At 49.4% G+C, this 23722-nt stretch overlaps 2 protein-coding genes across 2 annotated transcripts in view; both read right to left on the bottom strand.

Moving 5' to 3' along the window:
- Cyth1 (cytohesin 1) overlaps positions 1 to 7324 on the bottom strand; it is an 85163-nt gene extending 77839 nt beyond the window's left edge. Inside the window, exon 1 of the mRNA XM_085829389.1 lies at positions 7193 to 7324. Within this exon, the coding sequence (XP_085685515.1) occupies positions 7193 to 7214 (22 nt within the window). The 5' untranslated portion in view covers positions 7215 to 7324. The remainder of the gene's footprint in view (positions 1 to 7192) is intronic.
- A 12033-nt stretch (positions 7325 to 19357) lies between these two features.
- Positions 19358 to 23722, bottom strand: part of Usp36 (ubiquitin specific peptidase 36) — a 31094-nt gene continuing 26729 nt past the window's right edge. The window contains exons 17-21 of the mRNA XM_021177341.2: positions 23337 to 23533; positions 22732 to 22833; positions 22105 to 22220; positions 21692 to 21843; positions 19358 to 21253 (exon numbers count right to left, since the gene is read on the bottom strand). Of these exons, the coding sequence (XP_021033000.1) occupies positions 21712 to 21843; positions 22105 to 22220; positions 22732 to 22833; positions 23337 to 23533 (547 nt within the window). The 3' untranslated portion in view covers positions 19358 to 21253; positions 21692 to 21711. The remainder of the gene's footprint in view (positions 21254 to 21691; positions 21844 to 22104; positions 22221 to 22731; positions 22834 to 23336; positions 23534 to 23722) is intronic.

Genomic DNA, 23722 nt, shown 5'->3' with positions numbered 1-23722 from the left:
AAGAGATGGCTCAGCGGTTAGAGCACTGACTGACTGTACTTCCAGAGGTTCTGAGTTCAAATCCCAGCAACCACATGGTGGCTCACAACCATCTGTAATGAGAGCTGATGCCCTCTTCTGGTGTGTCTGAAGGCAGCTACTGTGCACTTATATATCATAAATAAATAAATCTTTTAAAAGAAATTATTCTTGTTGCTACTTCATAACTGTAATTTTGCTACTGTTATGAACTGTAATATAAATATCTGTGTTTTCTGATGAACAAAAAAGATGAATGGAATGATTCCATGAAAGGATTGATCAAATCACAAAAGGGTTGTGACCCACAGGTTGAGAACCACTGCTCTAAAGGCAAGATCCTTAACTTTTTTACAGAATAACATAAGGTAGAAAACTTTTCATTTTAGGCATGAAATCAGTGACAGGTTCAATGCAACTAAAATTGACCAAAATCTGACTCAAGCTCTCATCAAAACTGACACCTACTTTCTCTATGCTTAAAATATCAGAACAAGCAAACTGCGTAAATCAGTTGATTTGACAGAGGCCATAAAAAGGGTTAATCGCGGTTAAGGCACCACCATCCTATAGCCAGCCCATATATACAGGTATGCAAGACAAAGATTTCCAGTCTGTCTAGGAACCAACAGATTTACTGAGGTATCCTTTGATGACCAGGACATCAGTTCTTATTGAAAAGCTCTTAGCTGCTAACCCTCCCACCAGGCTTCTTTGCACTTATGTGTACGTGTACCTAGTCCCCGACATGCTAACATCACCTAGGATATGACTATGGCAAGCATATGCCTCTAAGATAGCCCTCAGTTCACATAAGTGTGTTCTTTTCAAGCCAAGTCATTAAGTGTGTAACTAAATGTGAAAACAATCAAAGTCATCCAGATCACAGAAGAACAAAGAGAAGTGGTTCTCTATATGTTAAATATGCCCAGGAGAGTCCACACTCCTGCTGGGGATGGAGAAGGAAAGCAAACTCGATCTCCATGACTGCTAGGCTACAGCCTGTATGTGACGCTAGGCCCCACAGCCTTCTAGAGATGCCCCAAAATTTAAAAAGCAGCTCTCTTCCAAGTGCCATTCTCCCTGTCTTGTCCAGAACAGTGCATACACTTTGCTGTCTGAAGAGAGCAAAGGCAAGCCATGAAGACCCCATCTCCACAAAGTTCTAAGGTCCATTTCTTCCCTCTCGTGGGAAGAAAGAAAAGTCTGAAGCCAATGAGAAACAGCTCCAGCAAGAGCTGCTCCCAGTGATGGTAGCAGCGATTCCACTCTGGTCCTGAAGACCAGCCATAGAAGGGGCTCATCCTGCCAGGGCTCTGATGCAAAATCATCACTACTGGGAAGTCACCTTGGATGGCCCTGTCACTCCTCAAAGCTTATTGAAAGAGGAGTATGGAGTAATCCCGAATTAGCTAAGATCCTGGCAAAACCCATACAGTCTCAATTCAGAGAGTTCCCAATTCTGGCAAGAGGCCAACCCCCTGTGAACAACCCAGGGCACAGGAAATCAGGTTACAAGGCTTGAGGTAAGAAGTCGAGAAGAAACAAGATCCCCAAGTCAGTCCTCTCAGGATGTGTAGGATGTGTAGGATGTGCTGTGTAGAAATGACCCTTGCTCTCAAAGCCAAGAACTGGGAAGTAGGACATACACTGATCAGTGAAGAAGAAGCCTGAACGGAGAGAGAGCCCATCACCTGCGTGGGCAGAGACTGGGAGACCAACCGGTGCTGAGAATCATGAACGCCATGCTTGAAACATCAGCATCCTGTCAGGATCACTAATCCTGTCTCTCTTAAAGCTGACCTTTAAAACTTGAAAGTCCCAACTTGAAAACTATTGTTGAGACTGGAGAGATGGCTCGGTGGTTGAGAGCACTTGCTGCTTTTGTAGAGGACCTGGGTTTGATTTCCCAGCAACCACATGGTGACTCACAGTCCTCTATCACTCCAGTTCCAGAGGCCACAGTGCTCTTTCTAGCCTCCAGGTACACGAGGCTCTCATGTGGTACACATAAACACACTCAGGCAAAACACTAACGCATTCAAAACTAAATTTAAAAAATATAAAATTATGCCGGGTGTGGTGGCACATGCCTTTAATCCCAGCACTTGGGAGGCAGAGGCAGGCGGATTTCTGAGTTTGAGGCCAGCCTGGTCTACAAAGTGAGTTCCAGGACAGCCAGGGCCTATACAGAGAAACCCTGTCTCGGAAAAACCATATATATATATATATATATATATATATATATATATATATATATATTATACTTTTTCAGTCTTCTTGATACCCGTACACCTGGATCCCTGTGGCTCGATGTGCACAGTTTGTCCTCTGGTCTCTGATCGAGACCCTCCTTCTGGCTGTAGTACAACACATGGATTCCATGGTGTTGTGAACAGTGATTATTTCTACTCAACAACCCTTCTCACCAAAAACAGAGACAATTCTCTTTTTAGTCCATTCCCTAAAGTACCCGCAAGAGCCCTAAATAATAATAATTTTGTGGGTTCATAAAATTAGGTTGCAACTGGCCAGAGGCCCTGCTGTCACCAACAGACTACCACCTGCATCCTCCACACCTGCCCTTCTCACCCATGTGTTGTCTGTGGCAAGACTCCCACAGTAACCAGGACAGCTCTGTGTCCACAGACCACAGAGTTCTTCTCCTGGGGTACTCCAGTGCTTCCGCTACCACACCTAACCATGCACAGAAACCAGGTCAGATCCTGGCAGTCTTCAGTGATCATTTTGACAGGAGACAGATGAGAGGTGGTCCTGAAGGCCTTGGGTGCTACGTTTGTTTTTATCTCACCACCCTGGCCCTGAGTATCCTCTGTACACTTCCCTCATGAGACGGCACCAAGCGTGCAGCTGGGCTTCAGTAGTCCCCACATGCTATGCAAATCAACTATTTTCCTGTATGTCCTACCTCACTGCTCACAGTCTATCAAGAAACTGAAACCTCAACTCTTCTTAAATACTGATAATCTAATTAAAACTGCTTCTACTTTGCTTGCACAGGATCCAGAAGCTCAATATGAAGATTAAGTCACAAGCATTTCAGGAGCAAGGTGGGTGCAGGAGCTCTGGCAGGTCTCTTCTGTGAGAGAACTTTCCAGTTCACTTGAAAGCTTTCCTAAATATAAAGATCAATTCAGTTTGCCTATGTAATCGAAAAGGAGCAGAAACAAGGTGTCCAGAACGCCGCTGCTATGAGGAAGGGTAGATTCCGAGGGTACTTTTTAAAAATTTTTATGTGGGGAAGACAGGCATGGTGGTACACACCTTTAATCTCAGTGCTGGAGAAGCAGAGACAGATGGAATTTGTATTTCAAGGCCAGCCTGGTCTACGTAGCAAATTCTAGGCTAGCCAGAGCTATAGAGTAAAACTGGTTTCAAAAAAAAAAAAAAAGAGAGCTGAAGACCTAGCTCAGTGGTTAAGAGCACTGGCTGTTCTGTTCTTCTGGGGATCCCAGGTCTGATTCTTAGCACACACGTGGCGGCTTATAACCCTCGGTAACTCCAGTTCCAGGGGATCTGACCTTACATGAAGACAAAACACTTATAAAATAAAAACAAAGTTAAATTTGGATGGACATGATCCTTAGAGAAGAGGTTAACTGGCTATGGTGCACATCTGTAACCCAGCACTTAGGACACGGTGGCAGGAACATCAGGAGTCCAAGGGTACCTTGTCTCAATTTAAAAAAAAAAAAAAAAAGTTAACAACTGAATCTAGGAATGAGCCCCAGCCGTGCAGATCCACTCTGAGGAGGCCCTCTCATGGATCTGTGTTCACAACCCTGTGCAGTATTACATAGGACCCTACCCGATTCCAGTCAGGCCCAGTGTCTGTGTCCTAAACAAGATATATACAAGATCTAAGTTTACACTTTTTTTTCTTTCTGAACAAACAGTTGATCATATAAGCTGACAGTACTGTCTGGCAGAACACCACAGTGCCATCAGAGCTCTTTCTAGAGCCAGCAAAGCCACAGCCTGCATAGGTGTAGTCATTACATGATCTCTGCCTGGTAAATACTAAAGAGGCCTGTGGAGGAGGCAGGCCTCACTGTTTGCTTCTGAAAGTCCCTTTAGTTGAACAGCAAACCTCCAAGACATGTGTTCTGCTTCAGCAAGCTATACATGAGCTGTGCGCCAAAGATCTTATTTTTAACACCGAACTGATAGTTCTGTAATACAAATGTATTTCCCCACAGAACAGTGATAAAGGTCCAAGGCCAACACAAAGACAGGCAGACAGGAGCAAATTCTGAACAAACCTGGCTAAAATGTTTGTATGTAAAATTTTCAAAGCCATAAGAAACAGTTTATTATTATTTTAAAAACCAAATATTACAGCTTATGAAGTTCATCTGGAAGAAAACACTGGACGCTCTGAGCATGCCTGCGTGCTTCACAAATCCCCAGCACACGTGTCCTCTTAACATGTGGACACTTGGAACAAGTACATTCTCTCTGTAGTCTGATACTCTAACAAACCAAACTGGGAGGCTCAGACAGACACAGAATCAACACAGTGCCAGCTACTCAGAAGGCCGAGGCAGGAAGATCACTTAAACCTACCAGTTTGAGGCCAGATCCATGGAATCATAGGGAGATGCTCCCCTAACTCAAAATGGAAAGAGGAGATCAAGAGAAGGGGGAAGAAGAGAGGAGACAAGGAGAAGAAGGGAAGGAAGGAAGGAAGGAAGGAAAGAGGGAAGGAGAGAGGGAGAAAGAGAAGGAAAGCTGGTCTCAGTTTCCACATGGCCATTTTATACTATATGATACTAGAGGAGTTCTCTTGTATTTAACCCCTCCAGTTCCTCCCAAGTAAAAAGACGTAAAAGTGTATAAAGGGGGCAATGAGTTTCCTCTTCATCCTCCCATGCCACTCTCCTGAAAGCTTGCACGCATGCCCACATCTGGGATGATGAGATGTCCCAGTGAGTTCAAAAGCACTTGGTGTTAAGTCTAGCAACCTAAGTTTCATCCCAGGACTGGCAGAGTGGAAGCAGAGAACCAACTCCTGTAAGGATGTCTCATAACCTCCATGCGCAATAAATAAATAAATAAATAAATAAATAATTTAAAAAGTTAAAGATGTGAACATCACAATCCTCAAGTCTTTAAAAATGTTTTCTCACGTGGCAAAAGGGAAGCTGAATTTGTGGATGGCTACTACGATCCTTATCCTGAGTTATCTAGGTAGGTGTGACACACAAGTGTCCTGTGAAAGGGCAGCAATTAGACAAAGTGGAGAGATGCTATCCACTGGCTTCCAAGGGAAGCGAAGCATCCTCTAGAGCTAGGAAAGGAAAGGAGGCCGACTTTTCCCTCCAGTCTCTGGAAGGAACACTACCCTAACGAAATCTTGGTATCAGTCCAGTGTGACCTAATTTGGACTGTCTTACCTCCAGATCTACAGAGTAAATTTGGGTTTGAGTCCCTCTATTCCTGGCAGTAACAGGAACCAAAGCCTTCCATTTTTCCTTCCCTAGTACAAGTCATGCCTGAGTCAAAGAAGTCACTATTAAACCAACCAGAACAGCAGCTCTTGCCTCACCCAGCGGGCAATAACCAGGGGAGGGTAAGAACAAAGCTTGGCAGAACCCTGGCACCCAGGGGACAACAAAGGACAAGGGAGAGAGAAAAGAGCAGTGGGGAAAGCCAGTGAAGGTTTCCAACCGAAGAAAACACCCTGAGGGTCCAAGGGGGCCGAGCAATCCCTCGGGGCCTGCCTGCTGCAGGTGACTGCTTTTCTATCACAAAGGAAGGCACACACTATGTTTACCTGGAAGGTTGCAAAAGCCGGCTTCTTCCACTGAACAGGCACAGACTTCTAACATTCAAGGAAACACAGTGTTCACACATCTGAAGCTCTGGGAGTTGTTAGCCATAACCCTCATGGCTTCACCGGGTCGGGGTTCTCTAAGGGCTCCCCTGCAAAGCCCTAACACTCTTCCCTCTTGGTACTTAAATATTCCTCACTAGAGTGTGAGGAGGCAAAGTTACCTGTGAGGCAACACACCGGAGTTTGGCTCCACTAAGCCGCATAAGCTTGTTAAGTTCCTGAGCCATACTTCCCTGCCAAACCAGTAAAAGTCACCCACCACTCGCCCTACCTGCCATTCCTTCTTCCATTCCTCCTGGAAACAATGCTAACAACCACGTAAAGCATTTCAAATAACCTTCTACAACTCCAGAGACTGCACACCCTTTAAGGGACCAGAGCCCTGGCTGTTCGCCAACTAACAGCAAGGTTAGCCAGGAGAGTCTAAATCGCTTCTGCCCTGGTGGAGGATGTGGACTGGTGTCATTACCCGGCTACCTTCAGGCAACAGCTCAAACTTGATCTCCTTGCCTGGTGTGGTCAGGCCCTGACTGACAGACCAGGGAACCAGGAGCTAATTCACAATGCGACGGTAGCACGAACCTGACCGACGTCCCCGGCTCAGAGGCCCCGGTCAGGCCACTTGTGTTCATCTCAGAACAAAGAGCTGGATGGGGCACATAACTTCTAACACCCCTGAGAGCGGAAACTACTAGGGAACACAGGCCGGCCGGGCGTGTGAGTCCCACGGCCGTTCGCGGCGTCTGCCATCCCGGTGACAAGCAGCAGGCGACTCGTCTCAAAGACTATGATCCCGGTCACCTGGCCCTGACGCCCCTCGGCACCCCGGGGCTCCTCAGCATCCTCATGACCCTCAGCGCTCCGGTTACCCCCCGCCGCGGAGACCCTCTAACCCCGGTGACTCCCCTTCCGGGGCCCCTAGACTTGCAAACCTCAGTCCCAGCGACCCCCAGGCCCGAGTAATCCCGGTTCCGGAGCCCGAAAGCAAGCCCTGGTTTTACACCCGTCTCCGTCGGCGCCCTCAGGTTCGGGCGACCCCTGCCCGTGACCCTCCAGGCCTGGGTGACCCGCAGCCCCGGCAACCCTCAGGCTCGAGTGACACTCAGTTCCCGGCGACCCTCAGGCCCGGGTGACTCTCAGTTCACGGCGACCCTAAGGTCCAGGCGACCCTCAGCCCCGGCGACCCTCAGGCCCTCGAGCGTCTGGGCAGTCACCCCCGGGCCCTCGCACTGCCGCCACCCGGCGCTCCGCGCCCCGTCCCAGGGACACCGGCGCAGGCGGAAGCTCACGAAGGGTCAGTGGACCGGCCCCACTCACCATAGCTGTCATCGTCCTCCATGGTGCCGGCGACCGGCTCCGGCCCGTGACCGCCACTGACCTCCCGCAGCCCGCGTCCTGCCAGACACCAGCTCGCCACAGGCCAGCTCCGAACCACGGAGCCCCGCCCCCCGCACCGCGCCCGCACTGCCCAGCACGCGCCTGCGCACGCGCCGCCCGAGGCACCGCCCCCGGCACAAGGTCCCGCCCACAGCCAAAGCGCGCGTGCGTGAACGCCCTCTAGGCGCCGTCCCCTTGAGGACCTCTTTAGTTTGCGTTTACGCAAGCGCGGCACCTAGGCTCTGCCTATCTATGACTCCGCCCCAAGCCACTCCCTCTCTCTTTAGGTACCGCCCCCTCTCCTCGGGGCAGGGCAGTTTCGGGTTTCAAGTTTCACAAACGTGCGTAGGCCGCGGGCGTGGTTTACTAGCCAGGGCCAGCGTCCAGCCACTCGGCTGGTTAAACATACTCAAGGTCACGGGTGTAACCCGAAGGGTAGGTGGCCCTGGCTGTATCCGCCTCGGACTCCAACACGTCGAGGAGGAAATTACCTAAACTCATCTGTGTTCATTGCTTATACTTCCTTTTTTTTTTTTTTTTGGTTTTTTTGAGACAGGGTTTCTCTGTGTAGCCCTGGCTGTCCTGGCACTCACTTTGTAGACCAGGCTGGCCTCGAACTCAGAAATCCGCCTGCCTCTGCCTCCCGAGTGCTGGGATTAAAGGCGTGCGCCACCACGCCCGGCTTGCTTATACTTCCTACCGGCGCCAAGTTGCACAGGAGGACATAACTTCCAAATTAGTAGCCTCAATTCACAGACTCTGCTGCTTTCTTCGGGAGGACCGGTTGATCCCCCTTTGCTGTTGTGGCCAGGGGGTGCTTCTGTGGAGGTGAGAGCATTTATGCGGCAGGAGGTCTCTGCAGAATTAATCAGTGGGAGCACCAACTAATGATCTGAAAAGGCCCTTAGGGAGCACCCTGTCCTGTGAACTCTAGACGAGTGACCAGCAGGGAGTGCATTGCAGCTCAATGACAGAGCACTTGCCTAGTAATGTGAGAGACCCTAGATTGCATCCCAGAGACCAGGGGAAAGGAGAAAACTAATTCCCAAAGACTCAGAGGGTCTTATATGGGCTGGGGCATCTCCGGGTGATAGGTCCCTGTCCAGGATGTCCTCCACCACAGCATGCACAAACCCTTCTTACCCCAGAAAGGCCTGGGGTAGTGGTGCCTGCCTGTTGCATGCCTGTTGTTAGTCTAGTGTCCCGGGAAGCTGACGCAGGAGCACAATATAGTGAAACTCCACCTCAAAACCAAACCAAAACAAAACAAAAACCTAAAAATACAGCAAAAGAGACACTGGGAAGTTTGGGGATGGGTCTTCCTGATTGAACCAAAGACTTGCAATCCCCCATGCAGCCCCAGAACCAGCCTTCTCCCCCAACTGCTCCCTCTCTCTGCAAATCACTGCCTGGAGAGGGTTGTGGGAATCTCTGGGCTTCTGCAGGGCATGAAGGGGCCAGGCCAACCACATGGGGAGGAAGGAGAGTCAGGTCTTTCCTTGTGGGTCCCTCTCTTCGCTGGGTGGGCTGCAGCAATCCTTCGTCCCCCATGGGCAACAGCTTTAGTCTATAATTGCTCAAAATCTCTGTACAACTTTAATAAATTTAAATTCCCCAGTGCACCACCTTATACCTGCCCTGTGGCAGACATGCTGCAGTGGGTATATGCATATTTTCTGAGAAGGATATATGAGGAAAATTGACAGAAATGAAAGGGGAGGTGGAGAAAGTGGGACTTATTTTTTCTTTAAAGATGTTAACGTTTTTTATGTGTGTGTGTGTTAGTATGAATACTTCTGTGTGCACACACACACACACACACACACACACACACACGTGTGTGTGCAGTACCCATGGAGTCCAGAAGAGGGCATCAGATCCCCTGGAGCTGGAGATAGAGTTTGTTGTAAGCCACCAGAAATGGGTGCACTTGCATACACAAAATAAATATCAACAGAAGAAAAAGCTGGCATTGGAAAGATGGTTCAGCAGTTAGGAGTGCTTGCTGCTCTCTCAGCGGACCCATGTCCAGTGCTCAGCACCCACATGGCAGCTCACAAGGTCCCAGGAAATCAGATACCTTTTTCTGGCCCCGCAAAGGCACCAGGCAAGTATGGGGTACGCATACACACAGACAGAGAAATACACATAAAATAAAACTAAACAATTTTCTTTCTTCCCTTCTTTCCTTCTTTTTCTTTACTTTCTTTTGTTATTTTCTTTTTTCTTTCTTTCTTTTTTTTTTTTTTGGTTTTTCGAGACAGGGTTTCTCTGTGTAGCCCTGGCTGTCCTGGAACTCACTCTGTAGACCAGGCTTGCCTCGAACTCAGAAATCTGCCTGCCTCTGCCTCCCAAGTGCTGGGATTAAAGGTGTGCACCACCACACCCGGCTTGTTATTTTCTTTTTTGAGAACATTAAAATACCTTTGGTGAGGTTGGAGAGATGGTGTATCCATTAAGAGCACTTATTCTTGCAAACAAAAAACAATCCAGTTTCAATTACTAGCACCTACATGGTTGCTCACAACTGCCCATAACTAACTCTAGTTCCAAAGGATCCAATGTCCTGTTTTGGCCTTCGGGGCACTGCATGTGTATGTTGTAAAGCCATACGTGCACACAAAACACCCACACAAAATAATAAAATAAAATAAAATACATGTGGACTCCTTGGCCACTCACTATGGTATGTTCTTTGCTAGCTGATCAACGGCAACATTTGTCTGTTTGTCTGTCTAGGATGCTTAGCACTTTGCACACTTTACCATGATTATACAAAATGCTGTAGTTTGCAAGTCTCAGTAGCTCTGCCAGTCTTCATTCTGCCTCCCATGCCTGCCTCCCTCTTTCCCCAGGTTCAAGTCCTGCTCCTGGTCCTTAATCCCTGATCATCCCACATACACAATCTTCTGCAGCCTTCACCTCTGCTATTCACTCCCTTGGTGGCATGCGAGTCACATCTTTGGCTGCTGTGCATCTCATTCTCCCAGTAAAGAGAAGCAGTGTGAACTGCCTCTGTGGAGTTTATTTGCTTATCCTAGGAACATTAGACAAAGTAGGAGGAGGAGGGGGAGGAGGAGGAGGAGGAGGAGGACAGAGAAGAAGGAGGAGGAGGAAGAGGAGGAGGAGGAAAAAGAGGAGAAGGAGGAAGAGGAGGAGGAAGAGGAGGAGGAGGAGGAGGAGAAGAAGAAGAAGAAGGAAGAAGAAGAAGAAGAAGAAGAAGAAGAAGAAGAAGAAGAAGAAGAAGCCAAAAACATTATATTAAGGAATTTATGCATCTTGCTGGGAGTGGGAATAGGGGTAGGTTGGGGGGGGCATACACCTTTAAGTTCAGCACACAAGAGGCAGAGGCAGGGGCTAAAAGATCTCTGTGAGTTTGAGGCCAGCCTGGTCTACATAGTAAGTTCCAGGACAGCAAGGGCTATAGAGACCCTGTCTCAAAAAAACAAAATTTACCCATCTCACTTGACCATTGTTTCCATTGTTTCTGTATACATCCTGAGTCACAGAGCCCACTCTGGGAAATGTCACTCTTTAAAAACTTTCTTTTGAGACAAGAATATTATTACATCATTTTCTATCTCCCTTTCCTCCCTCCAAACCCACTCATGTGTTTCCCCATTGCTCTCCTTGAACTCCATGATCTTTTTGTTAAGTGTCTGTGTGTGTTCCTAGATATATGAACACAACCTGCTCTGTTTGTATAAAGTTACTTGTATGAAGTTTTCACAGCTGACCATTCGGTATTGGATAACCAGATAGTGTGCTCTTCCCCAGGAAGATGACTCCTCCCACTTTCAGCATTCCTTACTGACCTGTATTTCTTTGGCTAGGGTTGAGTCCATCTGTGCCTTCCTCCTCCCGTGTTAGCATGTCTATTGGTGTTGCCCTTGATTGGGCCGTGTCTAGACAGTCATGGTGGTGAGGTCTTGTGGATTTAATTCTGACTTTTGTAGGAGACACAGTCTCAGAGCAACCTCCCCAATCTTCTGGCTCTTACAGTCTTTGCACCAGCTCTTCCCTGAGCCTTACATGCAGCAGTTGTGGTATGGATGTAGCAGGTGGGACCGGGCTACACAACTCTGCACCTTGATTAGTGGTGGTTTTCTGAAATAGTCTCCACCTGATGCCAAAACCATTTCCTTGCTTAGGAGGGAGAGATGCACTGATCTGTGGGGTAAGGACAACTATTTAGACTGTAGTTAGGGATGCTGCTGGTTTAGTAAAGTGATGGCTACAGGCTCTCCTCTAAGATGCATGACTTCACAAGTATTGGGTAACTGGTTTGCAGTATCAGGCAGGATTCCCCTCCTGTCTCAAATCTAACTAGAGAGCTTTTGGTCACCACCAATGTATGCGTGTGACCACCGCACCCCTAGTTTAGCCGCCATGCTGGTCATGTGGCTCACAGGTGTCATAGGTAGGCAGGACTGTTGCTTCTTCCCGTCCTTTGGAAGCTTGCATGGCGCCTTCTGATACCATGAAAGCTAATTCCCAAGGTGATCTGAAGTCAGTTCCAGCTCTTGGGCCTCTGGGCCCTGTGTCTGAAGGACATGGTTTCTTCAGCAATAGGGACTATTTTGGAGGAGAGCTAACTAAGAGTAATTGCCTGTCATGTTCTGGGAGTCGTTTGGACAACCTTGACAATTCAAAAGACAGGTCCTCATGCCTGATGTTGGCGTTTTTGTTAGTCTGTGGCTCTTGGTGGAAGAATTGTCAGCCCAGATGGGAAGTTTTCATTGAAACTATTTGTACATTGACATATGTATCGTTAGGCAGTTAATAGTAGTTGTCCTATCAGTCTTCACTATTAGGCTACCCTCCTCCATCCTTCTGTATTCATTTCCCTAACACCCCTAACTAGAACCCCATTTTTCTATTTCCCCTTCATGCCACAAGTACCCTATGGGTACCCTATTTCTCCCTTCCTGCTCCACCCCACAATTACCTCCTTTTACTTCCCTGGTTTCTGCGGACTTCCTCCCGTCCTAAATACTCATATCTGAAGGTTTGAAGCTACCAACTGATAATTATCCCTGCCTTCCATTATAATTTCAAAAATTACAGTTGAGAAATAATTTTTTTTAGCAAGAATAACCCAGAAGACCTTTGTGATATTAAAGCATCTTCAGAGACAATCAACAGGGGACAGGTGGAATACACGGTGGTTGCTTTGTATCAGAAAGGCTTTAAGAACACTGAATCAATGGAATGGCCCAGTGGGTAAAGGTGCCAGCTGCCCATTCTGCCCACCCAACTTCTATCCCAGGGGCCCCGGGAACGGAAGGGAAGAAACAACCCCCAAGCTGTCCTCTGACTTCCACACGAACACGGTAGCAACCACCCTGGAATAAGTAAGAGTGGGATGGTTTGTATATGCTCGGCCCAGGGAGTGGCACTATTAGGAGGTGTTGAAGTAGGTATGTCACTGTGGATGTGGGCTTTATGATTCTCATCCTAGCTGCCAGGAAACCAGTATTCTGCTAGCAGCCTTCAGATGAAGATGTAGAACTCTCAGCTCCTCCTGCACTATGCTGGCCTAGATGCTGCCATATTCCCGCCTTGATGATAATGGACTGAACCTCTGAACCTGTAAGCCAGCCCCAATTAAATGTTGTCCTTCTAACAGTTGCCTTGGTCGTGGTGTCTGTTCACAGCAGTGAAACCCTAACTAAGATCAAGAGTTTTAAAGGGATGGCTTAGTGGTCAAGACCACTTGTTGCTCATGCAGAGGAACCAGATTCAGCTCCCAGCACCCACATCAGGCAGTCCACAGCTGCATGGTACTCCAGATTCAGGGGATCTGACACTCTCCTTTGACACCTGTATGCACTGGTGTACAGACATACACTCAGATGCACACATATACACATTAAATAAATAAACATGATTTTTTTTTAAAGAGTAAGAACACTAAGTGGCTTTATCATGTTTTCATAAAAAAAAAAAAAAAGTTTGAGGCTGATTTCTGTTCCCTGATACAAGATGATTTCTCAGCTGTAGGAAGTGGAAACAATAAAAAAATAAATATTAATTAATTAAAAAACGTTCAGACATTCGTCAATAGAATGCTCAGAAAAGTCACATTTGGTTGTCCTTGTGTATCCAGTCATTCCACATAGGCACTTTCTAGGCTCATGATGGGGACACAGCTGGACATCAGCAGAGGGTCTGGTAAACTCCGCCCTGTGAGTTCCCTAGTAGAGCCTTTCTATGTGGTCACAGCTTGAGTTGTGTCTCTCTCCAAACCCCATTGCCTGAGAACACGACCATATTTGGAAACAATGTCCTTGTAGATGTGATCAAGAGAGGGTCATTATAATGGATTCTAGTCCTGTGGGACTGTGGGACAGAGGCAGCCAAGAGAAGCATGTGAAGAGGCACAGCGGCTGGAGGGATGCCAGCCCACACCTGGAACAACTGGAAGAGGCAGGAAGGATCCTCCCCTGGCCGCTGTGGAGGGAGCACAGCCCTGCAGGCCCACACCTGCCTTCCAGAACCTGAGAATACATTCCTATTGTTTTAAGGCACCCACTTTTGGGCATGCTCCCTGTGTGTTTCTGTTGTTTTACAATTTATTTGGGAGCTGGAAACCTGGCTGAGTGGTAAAGAGCACTTGCTGCTCTTCCATCAAGAGGAGTCAAGCCCAGCATCCACACCGGGCTCTTCTTAACTGCCCGTAACTCTAATTCCCGTGACTCTGACATGGGTTCCTGTACACACGTGGTACATGAACTCACATGGGCATACTCATAATGCACACAAGAGAATACATACATTTTTTAAATTATGTGCGTGCCTGTGGAGGTATATGCCCGAAAGTGCAGGTGCCAGTGGAGGCCAGCCAAGGAAGCCAGATGGCTGTGTTCACACAGTCTGACCAACCAGTGCCTACTGGGCAGCAGCCCAAGGTAGACTGCCAGAGGTTTGGGAGAGGATTGCAAGGCCTGAAAAATAGATGGAGACACCTGCTTCATGCTCAGATGAACAAGTGCGGTGCCTGGCCTTGTCAGGATGCTCCATGATCCTTGTGACTCAAAAGAGGAAGCAAATGAGGTGAGGCAGAACAGGCTCCTCCGGGGGCCAGCCTTTGGCTTCTCCCACCAAGGGGGACTGTGTGGTCAGGCCTTTGAATCAGGTCTAGAGACCCCAGAGCTCAGTCAGGAGCCACTGTGGCCTGCACTTGCCTGCTGTGGGCCTTGGAGAGCCCGGAGGCTCTGAAGATGGTGCTTACTAAAGAGAAGGCTGCATAGGCTCAGATGGGGGATTGTCTTGCTTTGAAGATCCCCAGATTTTATTTTGCTAAAGCATGCAGTTTCTTGTGCGTGTAAATGGCACTTAAAATGTGTTTGTAATGGAACTTGATTGTATCCAGCTGCCACCAACTGTTCCTGTGCCACCCAGAAGGCAGCTGGCCATGTGCCACGTTGGGGCGTTCACTTCAAATAAAGGAATTACCGCTCTGGTTCCAGCTCGACTTCACCAAAATATTTTTAAGTAGGAAAAAGACAAAGGGGCGGGTGGGGCCTTCAGAAGGTACAGGAAAGCCAAATGGGCGAAGGAGGAGTTTGAGCCCTGGCTGTGTGTGTGTGTGTGTGTGTGTGTGTGTGCATGTGGACGTGCGTACTGGAGAAGGGGCTGCCTGCCTCCTGAGCAGTATAAACCAGGGTCCCAGTCATGCTATGCTTCTCACACTAGCTCTCCCAGTTCACTAGCTCAAAAATTATTACCAGCTCAGCTCTGGCTACAGTGGGGCCCTGGTCCCTGACAGTGGGAACTATTTAGCTGTAACCACACATGACAGAAAACATCAGAATAATACGTCAAGGTGTACATGGGGGATATACTTAGAGGAGTTGCTTCTGATAGCATAAGAACAAAAGGATCACATGAGGTGGCTCTGAGTTCCATTCCCAGAACCATGATAGGAGAGAACTGACTCTCACACTCGGTCCACCGACCTTTATATGTGCACCCCGCAAAATATATATCATTTAAAAATGAAAACTAAATCATGTAAGGAATAGTTTAACAATGTCCACTCTTGGCAGGGGGTGATTAAGGTTTAGATTCATTTGACAATACAGTCTTAAGAGGCTGGAGAGAGATGAGCAGTGGTGGTGCACACCTTTAATCCCAATACTTGGGAGGCAGAGGCAAGCAGATTTCTGAGTTCGAGGCCAGCCTGGTCTACAGAGTGAGTTCCAGGACAGTCAGGGCTACAAAGAGAAACCCTGTCTCAAAAAACAAAAACAAAAACAAACAAAAAAAAGAGGCCGGAGAGATAGCATAGCAGCTAAGAGCACTGGCTACTCTTGCAGAGGACCTGGGTTCAATCCCTAGCACCTTTATGGAGGCTCACAACTACTGGTAACTCCATTTCTGGGGGAATCTGATACCTACTTCTGGCCTCTGAGTTCCAAGCCAGCCAGGGTAACCCTATCTCAAATAAACAAAAACAAAGATGTATAGCTAAGAAATTACCATGCATTTCACAGCCAGTATTTGTTATGTAGCTAGACGTCGTTAGGAGACACCGGGCCACAGAAGCCATGCTGACACCCAGAGCCTGGCTTCTCATACACACGATGTTTCTACTGGCTGCAGAGACTGTCCTCCTAAGGACGGAGGAAAGCACAGACAATAAGCATACAAGACCTAGGGGGACGATGATACCCCAGAGCCACAGTCCTGTGGCTTCACCCCAGCCTTTTAGGGGAACAGAACACAGGCGATGTAGTTGCGGCGCTGACTCCTGTGAGACTCTGTAACACCAGGATCTGGACTCCTGCCCTTCTTCTGATAGCAAGTCATGATTGAAAACCTCAGCCCAGCCGGGAGGTACATGCCTATAACCCAGCACTAGGGAGGCAGAGGCAGGTGGAGGATCTCTGAGTTCCTGGGCCAGCCTGGTCCACAGGGCAAGTTCCTGGGCTCCACAGAGAAAACAAAGAAAACCTCAGTCAAATCTGACCTCGACCATGACAAAGCTGGAACCAGGCAAGCAGCTGTCCTTGACAAAGCACTGAGCCACACAACTGCCTGCCTCCGGTTGGTCAGCTAGGAAGAAGCTGGTCCCCGACCTTAAGGCACCTGGTAGAAATGGACCTCCCAGATAGGATCTCCAAGGTCACTGGGGCCTCAGGGATGTCTTGGCTAGGAGCAAGGGTACATCATCTGACTGAACTCTCTCACAGGCACCTACTTGTCTGTCCCACTCTTCAGGCCAGGGGCTCCTGTTTTGGGAGACAGAGAAATTGGAGAGCTGGTTAGGACAGCAAGTCAGGGGAATGAGAGCATTCCAGAAGGTCTGGTAGAGGGAAGGCACTTTATGCAGTAGGCAGTTAGATCAGGTGTTCGTGGCAGATGTGTGCAGATGTGAGCACATACGGGAGGAGCTCCTGGCTAAAGTCAGGGACTGTGGCCAACTACAGGAGCAAACAGATCAAAGGGGCAGGCCAAAAACCTACAAGCAGGGTGTTCCCAAAGAGCCACTTGACCTGTGTGAAATGCATGCTTGAATGCCCCCTTTCTCACCCTGAGTGGTGGATGAGAGAAACTCTAGGCAGAAGCAATGACAGGTGATCCTCAGAAGCCTGAGGCAAACACATATCATCCATGGGAACTGAATGGGGCCATGAATGGAGTGCGGAGGGCAACCGAAAGGGAAAGCAGACAGCCAGAAGCTGAAGCAAGAAAGCTGTGTGCAGGGCGAGTGTGATGCGTTAAGACAGGGAATGTCGTGGAGAGCCAGCCAGACCCAGGAAGCAGGCAGGACAAGGGAGCATGTCCATCTGAATGGAAGACAAACTGGGGGTCCAAATCACCCCAGAGAGGTACCTGTTCCTGTGGCTGCGGGCCACAGCAGGCTTTGCGAGAGGATGGAGAACAGTGTCCGCAGCATTGGTTCACCAAGTCCACTGTGCCAGCTTGACAAGAATCTAAGGTCACCCAGGAGCCACATCTCTGAGCAAGCCAGTGATGAAGTTTCTAGTTGGGTTTATTGAGGCGGGGAAGATCCACTCTGGGTGGCACCATTCCCTAGGCTGAGGCCTGGGACTGCATAAAAGGAAGCAAGTTGAGCACCTGTGCTTATCTCTGCCTCCAGAGTGGAGAGGCAATAGGATCAGCTGCCTCATACTCTTGCCATCATGATTTTCCTGTCAGGCTGGACTGACTGTAAGCTCAAACAGTGAGCCACAACTACCTTCCTTAAGTTGCTTTTGTTGGCTCTTTGTCACAAGAGAGGTAATGGATATAACGTGAGCTCTGGACTGGGAGCCTTCTTGGCCTTCCGCAGGCCTGGTCACCCTTACTTGTATCCTCCACACTCCACCCCTTTCCAGGTAGACACTGTCAGCGCAGGAGTCTAAGAGGCCAGTCAGACCAGGTTAGCCAGTCCCACCTGCCTAGGTCACCTTTATCTCTGCCTAGGGTTATCCCAGGAGCCCAGGCTGACCCCATGTCAGCACTCTCACATTGCCCTCTCAAGGCCACGCCTTTCTCCATCCCTGTGGTTCTGTGTCCTGAAATCACTCATCCTACAAGAGAGCCAGCCCTCAGCTCTGTCTGCGGGATCCTCTGCTGCCAGCAAGCCATCCGCTTGGATTCTCATTTGTACCAGGGACACTGGGGTTTGGAAAAGTGGCAATAAAAGGGTGTTCTTGGCACCATCACCATGGTTCCCCAGCAGTGTCGGGCTGCTGACCGCACCTGGGTGGGCAGTGTGGTTGCTGAGGGCAGGTACTGTGCGCTCCTCTGGTTTGTGGCCAACAGATGCCTCATCATCACACACACTTTTCTGCTCTCATCTTGTCTGGCTAAACAGCTGAGAAGCCTAAGCCAAAGACCAAACTCCCTGTGTCTGGTAGACCAGAAGCTTCTAGAAGCTCCTAAAGAAGGGGGGACAGAGGTACCATGTCAAGATGGACACCTGAGTGGCACTTGGAGCGAAGTCACTAAACAAGAAGCCACATCTGCTCAGCACCTGTTCAGACCTGAGCCATGAGTTCAGAGGGTGGCTTTCCTAACTGGGACCTTCCTGCTCATAGGCACCCTGGGAGGGACACGTCTGACCCCAACTTTCAGGACAGATTCTCTGATGGGCCAAACCAGTGAGGTTGGGATGGAAATTGAGAGTACAGCCATTTCCATGCACATGTGACAAAGTCCTATGCCAATGAAGAAACCCCAGTCCACACAAAACACAAGTGTCTTCTCACCAGGCCCCCAACACTGGGCCACTTGGTCAGGTGGGCCTACGCTATTGAGCCATATGGCATTGCACAACACTATTGCTGGAACATAAGTCGCTGTCAAGAGCTGGGGCAACTTACAAAAGACCCTCAGAATTGGGTCAGCTGAGAGCTGGGGTCCCCACAGAAGGAAGGGTTGGGAGGACTCGCTGGACCCTCGTCTACTCCCTCACTCCCTGCTGCTCCTCCCAGGCAGCTGGAATTTTGTCCTAACTGTAGTCTCGGGAGTTATGGGTGTATATACACTGTAGAGGGTTGCCAGAAGGGTGGGAAGTCATCACCCATGCCTGTGGTGCGGCTGCCTGGGAGTCTCTCATGTTCTGTAGAGAAGCACAGTAAGTTAACTGGGCCCCACAGCGGGACTCCAGTGGAGCTGTTCTACAGTCTGTCATCGCTCCTTGCTTATGTCTCTGTAGTGTCCCACAACAGCTGGTAACAACATTCTCCACCGGTGCCATAGGTGCCAAATCCTCATCCCACCCTACTGCCACGTAATCTCACAACAGAGCGGTGTTGGAATGACGTCACTTCCTATGCACAACAGAGCCCTGGTGGATGCTGCTTTGTTTATGTTCTCCATTATTCACTTACAACCACTCCCAAGGTTTAACGAACCAGTGAGTGTCTTCACTCTTAAATCTACACAAATAGAGCTTTGGGATAAACTTAAATAGATCTCTTTGTCCAAGATGGCCTTTCCTGCCTGGGCTTGAGCGGTGGCGCTCCCGTCTCAGCTGTGGACGGTCACCTGAGAGCAGCATGGAAACATCCGCCTGACCTGGGGCTGCGGCCTGGCCACGGCTGGCACGCACCTTCTTAAAAACGAAGAGACAAGGCAGACACAGAAAGGTATCACAAAAAAATGCATTACTTTATTGCACCAAGATCTTGGCAATATCTGGGGACCCCTGAAGAGGAAGTGGATGAGTACGGGGATTCCTGCACACACACAGACGCAGCCACACAGGATGTTGGATGGAAATAGCCCCTAACAGGCAGTTGAGCAAGAACAGAAACACCAGGGAGGTGGCCCTCTGCAAATGGGCCTAAAACATGTCTACTGCCAAGCACAAAGTTCAAACTGATTTGATTTGACCCAACAAAATGACTACTTTTAGGAAAGCTTTAGTTATTTATGGCAGTACGCCACCAAGAACTCATTCTACCCATGACCTGTTCCTAATGGCTTCTAAGGAAGAAAAGGACTTGCCTTCACTGACAGCAACACACACTGCCAGAAGTCAGGACGGTAGATGGGGGATCATGACTGCATAAGAGGCAGTGGACTACATGCCCCTGGAGGAGACTTTACATTGCGTAATCTAGAGCACAAAGGAAGGAACCAATCTGAGGAGACACGGAAGACAGATCAGTTCTGTGCTGGCAGCTCTACACCTTTCTACTTGAGAAGGCTGTAAAGAAAACCAATGTACCCAGGAAGCAGCTGCTACAGGAAGGATGGCAGTACCTCAGAAGGACGGTCCCTGCCCCTGGAGGTGCCTGCCTCCCTCTGAGAGAACACGGAGCCCACAGCACTCCCGGACACGATGTCCAGACAGCAGCCACACAAGGACAATCACATACAGCTGGAAGACTCACTCACCAGCAGACCCACTGAGGGGCACTGTTCTCGCCTTTTCTCTAAAGGGAAAGAAACAGACAGGAAGGAAACACCCACACAGAAACAGGACCTCAACCCTGGCCCGCGGAGAACACAACCCTTTCTTCCCACATCTGCAGCAAGTGAGACCCTGAGCCTGCAGCTGAACAGAACGCTACATATGGAAATGAGAGGCAGCTCCACCGCTCCCAGGAGGCCCAGAGCAGGCTGGGGCTTGGGGAACGAAGAGCTGCACCCCATGAGGGGGAATCTTCTGGCACCTTCTGTCTCTTGGGTGAGGAGTCTTGTTTGTTAACCCTAAGTCCATAGGGGCAGCCTGAGCAAGACAGGGAAGGAGATCATGTCAATGTCAAAGCACTCACAAAATTGAGCAAACGAAGCCAGTGTCTGCATATCAGAGAAACATATTGCTACTGGTAGCCACAGGCCTGGTCAAAAATAAAGGCTTTATCGTAAGTAGTAAAATAACGGAGAATTCGTCCCCAAAGACCACCACCTTGACAGAGACCCACAGATTGTGGCAGATGCGGGAGCTTGCCAGTCTCCCCGCAGGGCTGGCAGCCACGGAAGCAGAGGCTCTCCCTGCCCAGCAGCTGCAGCTTTCTGGAAGAAGTGGTGGTCTTTCGAGGAGATGCACTTTGGGGGTGGGGGTGGGGGTGGGGGCAGTGCAGTCAGCAGGGCTTGTTCTTGTTGCAGCTGATAGTCAGTCATACAGAGGCCCCTCTGAGAAGAGAGCCACGAGACAGCTCCAGCTTCAGAGAGCAAAGGACAGCTCACCAGAAAAGGCACCACCAAATGCCACCCTGGCCTCTGTTCCTTGTCTGACAGCCCCAGGCCAGGAACGGTTTTCCTACTGGACCACAGGTCTATGAGGAAGATGCTCAGCCTTTCCAGGTCTCCAAGGTTACTGTCAGCACGACACCACAGGCCAGGTTTTCTCTTGTGAGGTTCAATGTGAAACCACCAGAGGCCCTGAGCTGAGTACTTGCACTGGATCATCTGTGAACAGTGGGACCAGGAGCCTCCACCATGACCATGCACGATGCGATCCTCAGATCCAAGCAGACAGCTCCAAGGATGTGATGTGACAGCTCTGGATGCTGTGGCACAGGCACACTGGTCTTCCTGGTGAGAACAGAGATGTGACAATCTTATTACATCCCTGGGTCCTTCAACAGACACAGTCACACCTACAAATAACTAGAACACACTACAGGCACAGGACACACACAAAAACTCCTGCACCAGACACACCACATACACCAGACAGACCGCATATACCAAATGGTCAGACACTGGCCATACCACAAGCCACACATGCTGCATACACACCAGACACACTACCATAAATAGTTATACAACACACACACACACACAAGACAAACTCCACAGACCACACACATACCAGATACACACACCAGAGACTTATACATGCTACATGCACGCCAGATATACACATATGAGCTAACACAGAGACAGATATACAATACAGAAGTACACAACAACACACACATACCACAGACTACCTCTACACAAGCAGATAAGACACACAACCAAGCTGACCTCTAATGGCCACAGCAAGCTCAGCGGCGATAGCTGAGGCTGGCCACCTTAGCAGGATGCGTCACAGACCAAAAGTTGCGCCTGCTCTGAAGCTTCTGGAAGGCGTTGAAGTTTCTCTTCTTTTCTCTCTTGAATTTTTTAATTTTCTTTTCCTAAATCAAGAATCACAGTGTCACAGTTCCCAGAGAGGACATTTCCAAGCCTTGGAGCCTCCTGGACATAGATACAGTATGCACGCCATGTATGGCGCCCTCTGATGGAGGTCCCGCCATCCCTATTTGCCTGCCCAGTGTACTGGGGGCACAACTGGGGTCTCAACTGCTCTGTGCAGAGCTGCACACAAGCTGCTCTCCAAGCTCAGGCTGAGCCATGGCTGACCGCTGCCCCAGCCCAGTCACAGCCTTGCACCGTACCTTCCCTCGATCAAACTCTTCATCCCAGTCGTCAACCACGGTCTGGGTCCGGGCCAGTCTGCTGTCTTTGATGGCGTCCTGACTGATGGCTGAAGGCTCGCCATCCCAGGTCAAAACTGTACAAGATATATTCTGTCAGCGTCCATGGGTCCTGGTCACCCGCAAACTGTCCTCAGGACTCACTTTCTACCAGGGCCATCTATTCTAACCACTCTAGGTTTCTGAATGCCTCTTAACAGAAGAAAATGAAGGGAGGTCACACGACCCATGGTGTGACCACTGTGTACACCAACTGCAAACCCCTCTCTGTAACCTGTGTGCTCCCACTTTAGAAAAAGGCTCTTTTGTTCACATTCCAAGTCTGCCCTATAAACCATGGCCACAGTCAGGACTGCCAACATTAGTGCTGGAGGGCTTCATCATCCTGCCCTTGGCCTGGGCAGCAGACACTCTCTTAACTCTGCTGGCTTGTAGTCCCCACATTTTCCTGCTCTTGGTTGTGCCATGCTATGGGGTCAGGTTAGAACAACTGAGTCTTTACACCTAGAGTCCAGTCGCCACATCTCACGGCACCCCAGCACCCCTCCCCCACAACCTCTCGATAAGCCACTCTGCCGCAGACCGCACCTTTTTTCCCATAAGCCTTATCAGATGAGTCCTGAAGCAACGCCTGGACCACATCGGGTTCCTGATCTCTGTTCCAGGTAACGAGAGGTGCTTGTCCCAGCCCTGAAATCACAGGATATGGTAGAACCAAACACTGAAGAAACAACCACACATCCTGGTCTTGGCATTGCAGAACCTGGTGCCAGCAGGTGCTCACTCTCTGGTGATAATCTTACCCAAGTCCATTCATGAGAAAAGAAAATGACAAAAAGCCAGAACAGAGATGCCCCACGCCCCACCCCCAAGCCTCGGTCTATAACACAAAAGCATGATGCAGCTGGGGCCTTTTGTTCTCCCTGGCTTCCAGTGAGCAGCGTTTCCCTGCCATGTTCCACTGAGATGAGCAGAAGCACAGGCCCAGAATGCAGGCTGCATAGAACAGACTAGAGCTCTGCCTGCCTCCCTCCTTGCTTCCTGAGCTCTGGGATGACACACTTTTTCTCTAAAATGACCTATTGTCTTAGGTATTTGCTAGCAACTGATGGAAACCTGTGGCCAGTGCTCCTAGTGGCCCACAATGAGGAACAGTACATTGCCACCTCTGCAGCTATCAGTAGGATCCTTACCCAAGCAGTCACTAGGAAGATGGCCATTCACACTCAATGCAGGGACTGGGGTGACACTGGGCCTTGGGCTCCTCTGGTCTCCTGGGTGCTTGCTCTCTTCATCCTGCTGTGGCTCGGGCTTTCTTTTCCTTCTTTTCTTCTTCTTCTTCTGCAACTCTGTCCTGGCCTCAGGCCCACTGTGGTCTTCAGGGGAGCAGCTGTGGGGAGCCAGAGGAGGGAGCAGATTAGACCTTGAGAAACACTGTAGGCAAGAACACCACCTTCAGTGGCAGCTCCAACCCAAGAGTGTGTGAGATTGCTCAGCTAATAAAGGCACTTGGCACCAAGCCTGCCGACCTCAGGTTATCTACTTCTATGGTGTACAAACATGCTCACATGTGTGCACG

This window comes from Mus caroli, unplaced genomic scaffold (assembly GCF_978045245.1).
Source record: "Mus caroli unplaced genomic scaffold, Mus_caroli_1 scaffold_13, whole genome shotgun sequence".
Classification (NCBI taxonomy): Eukaryota; Metazoa; Chordata; class Mammalia; order Rodentia; family Muridae; genus Mus; species Mus caroli.
The sequence above is the reverse complement of the archived record's forward strand: the minus strand, read 5'-3'. Positions and strand labels throughout refer to the sequence as shown.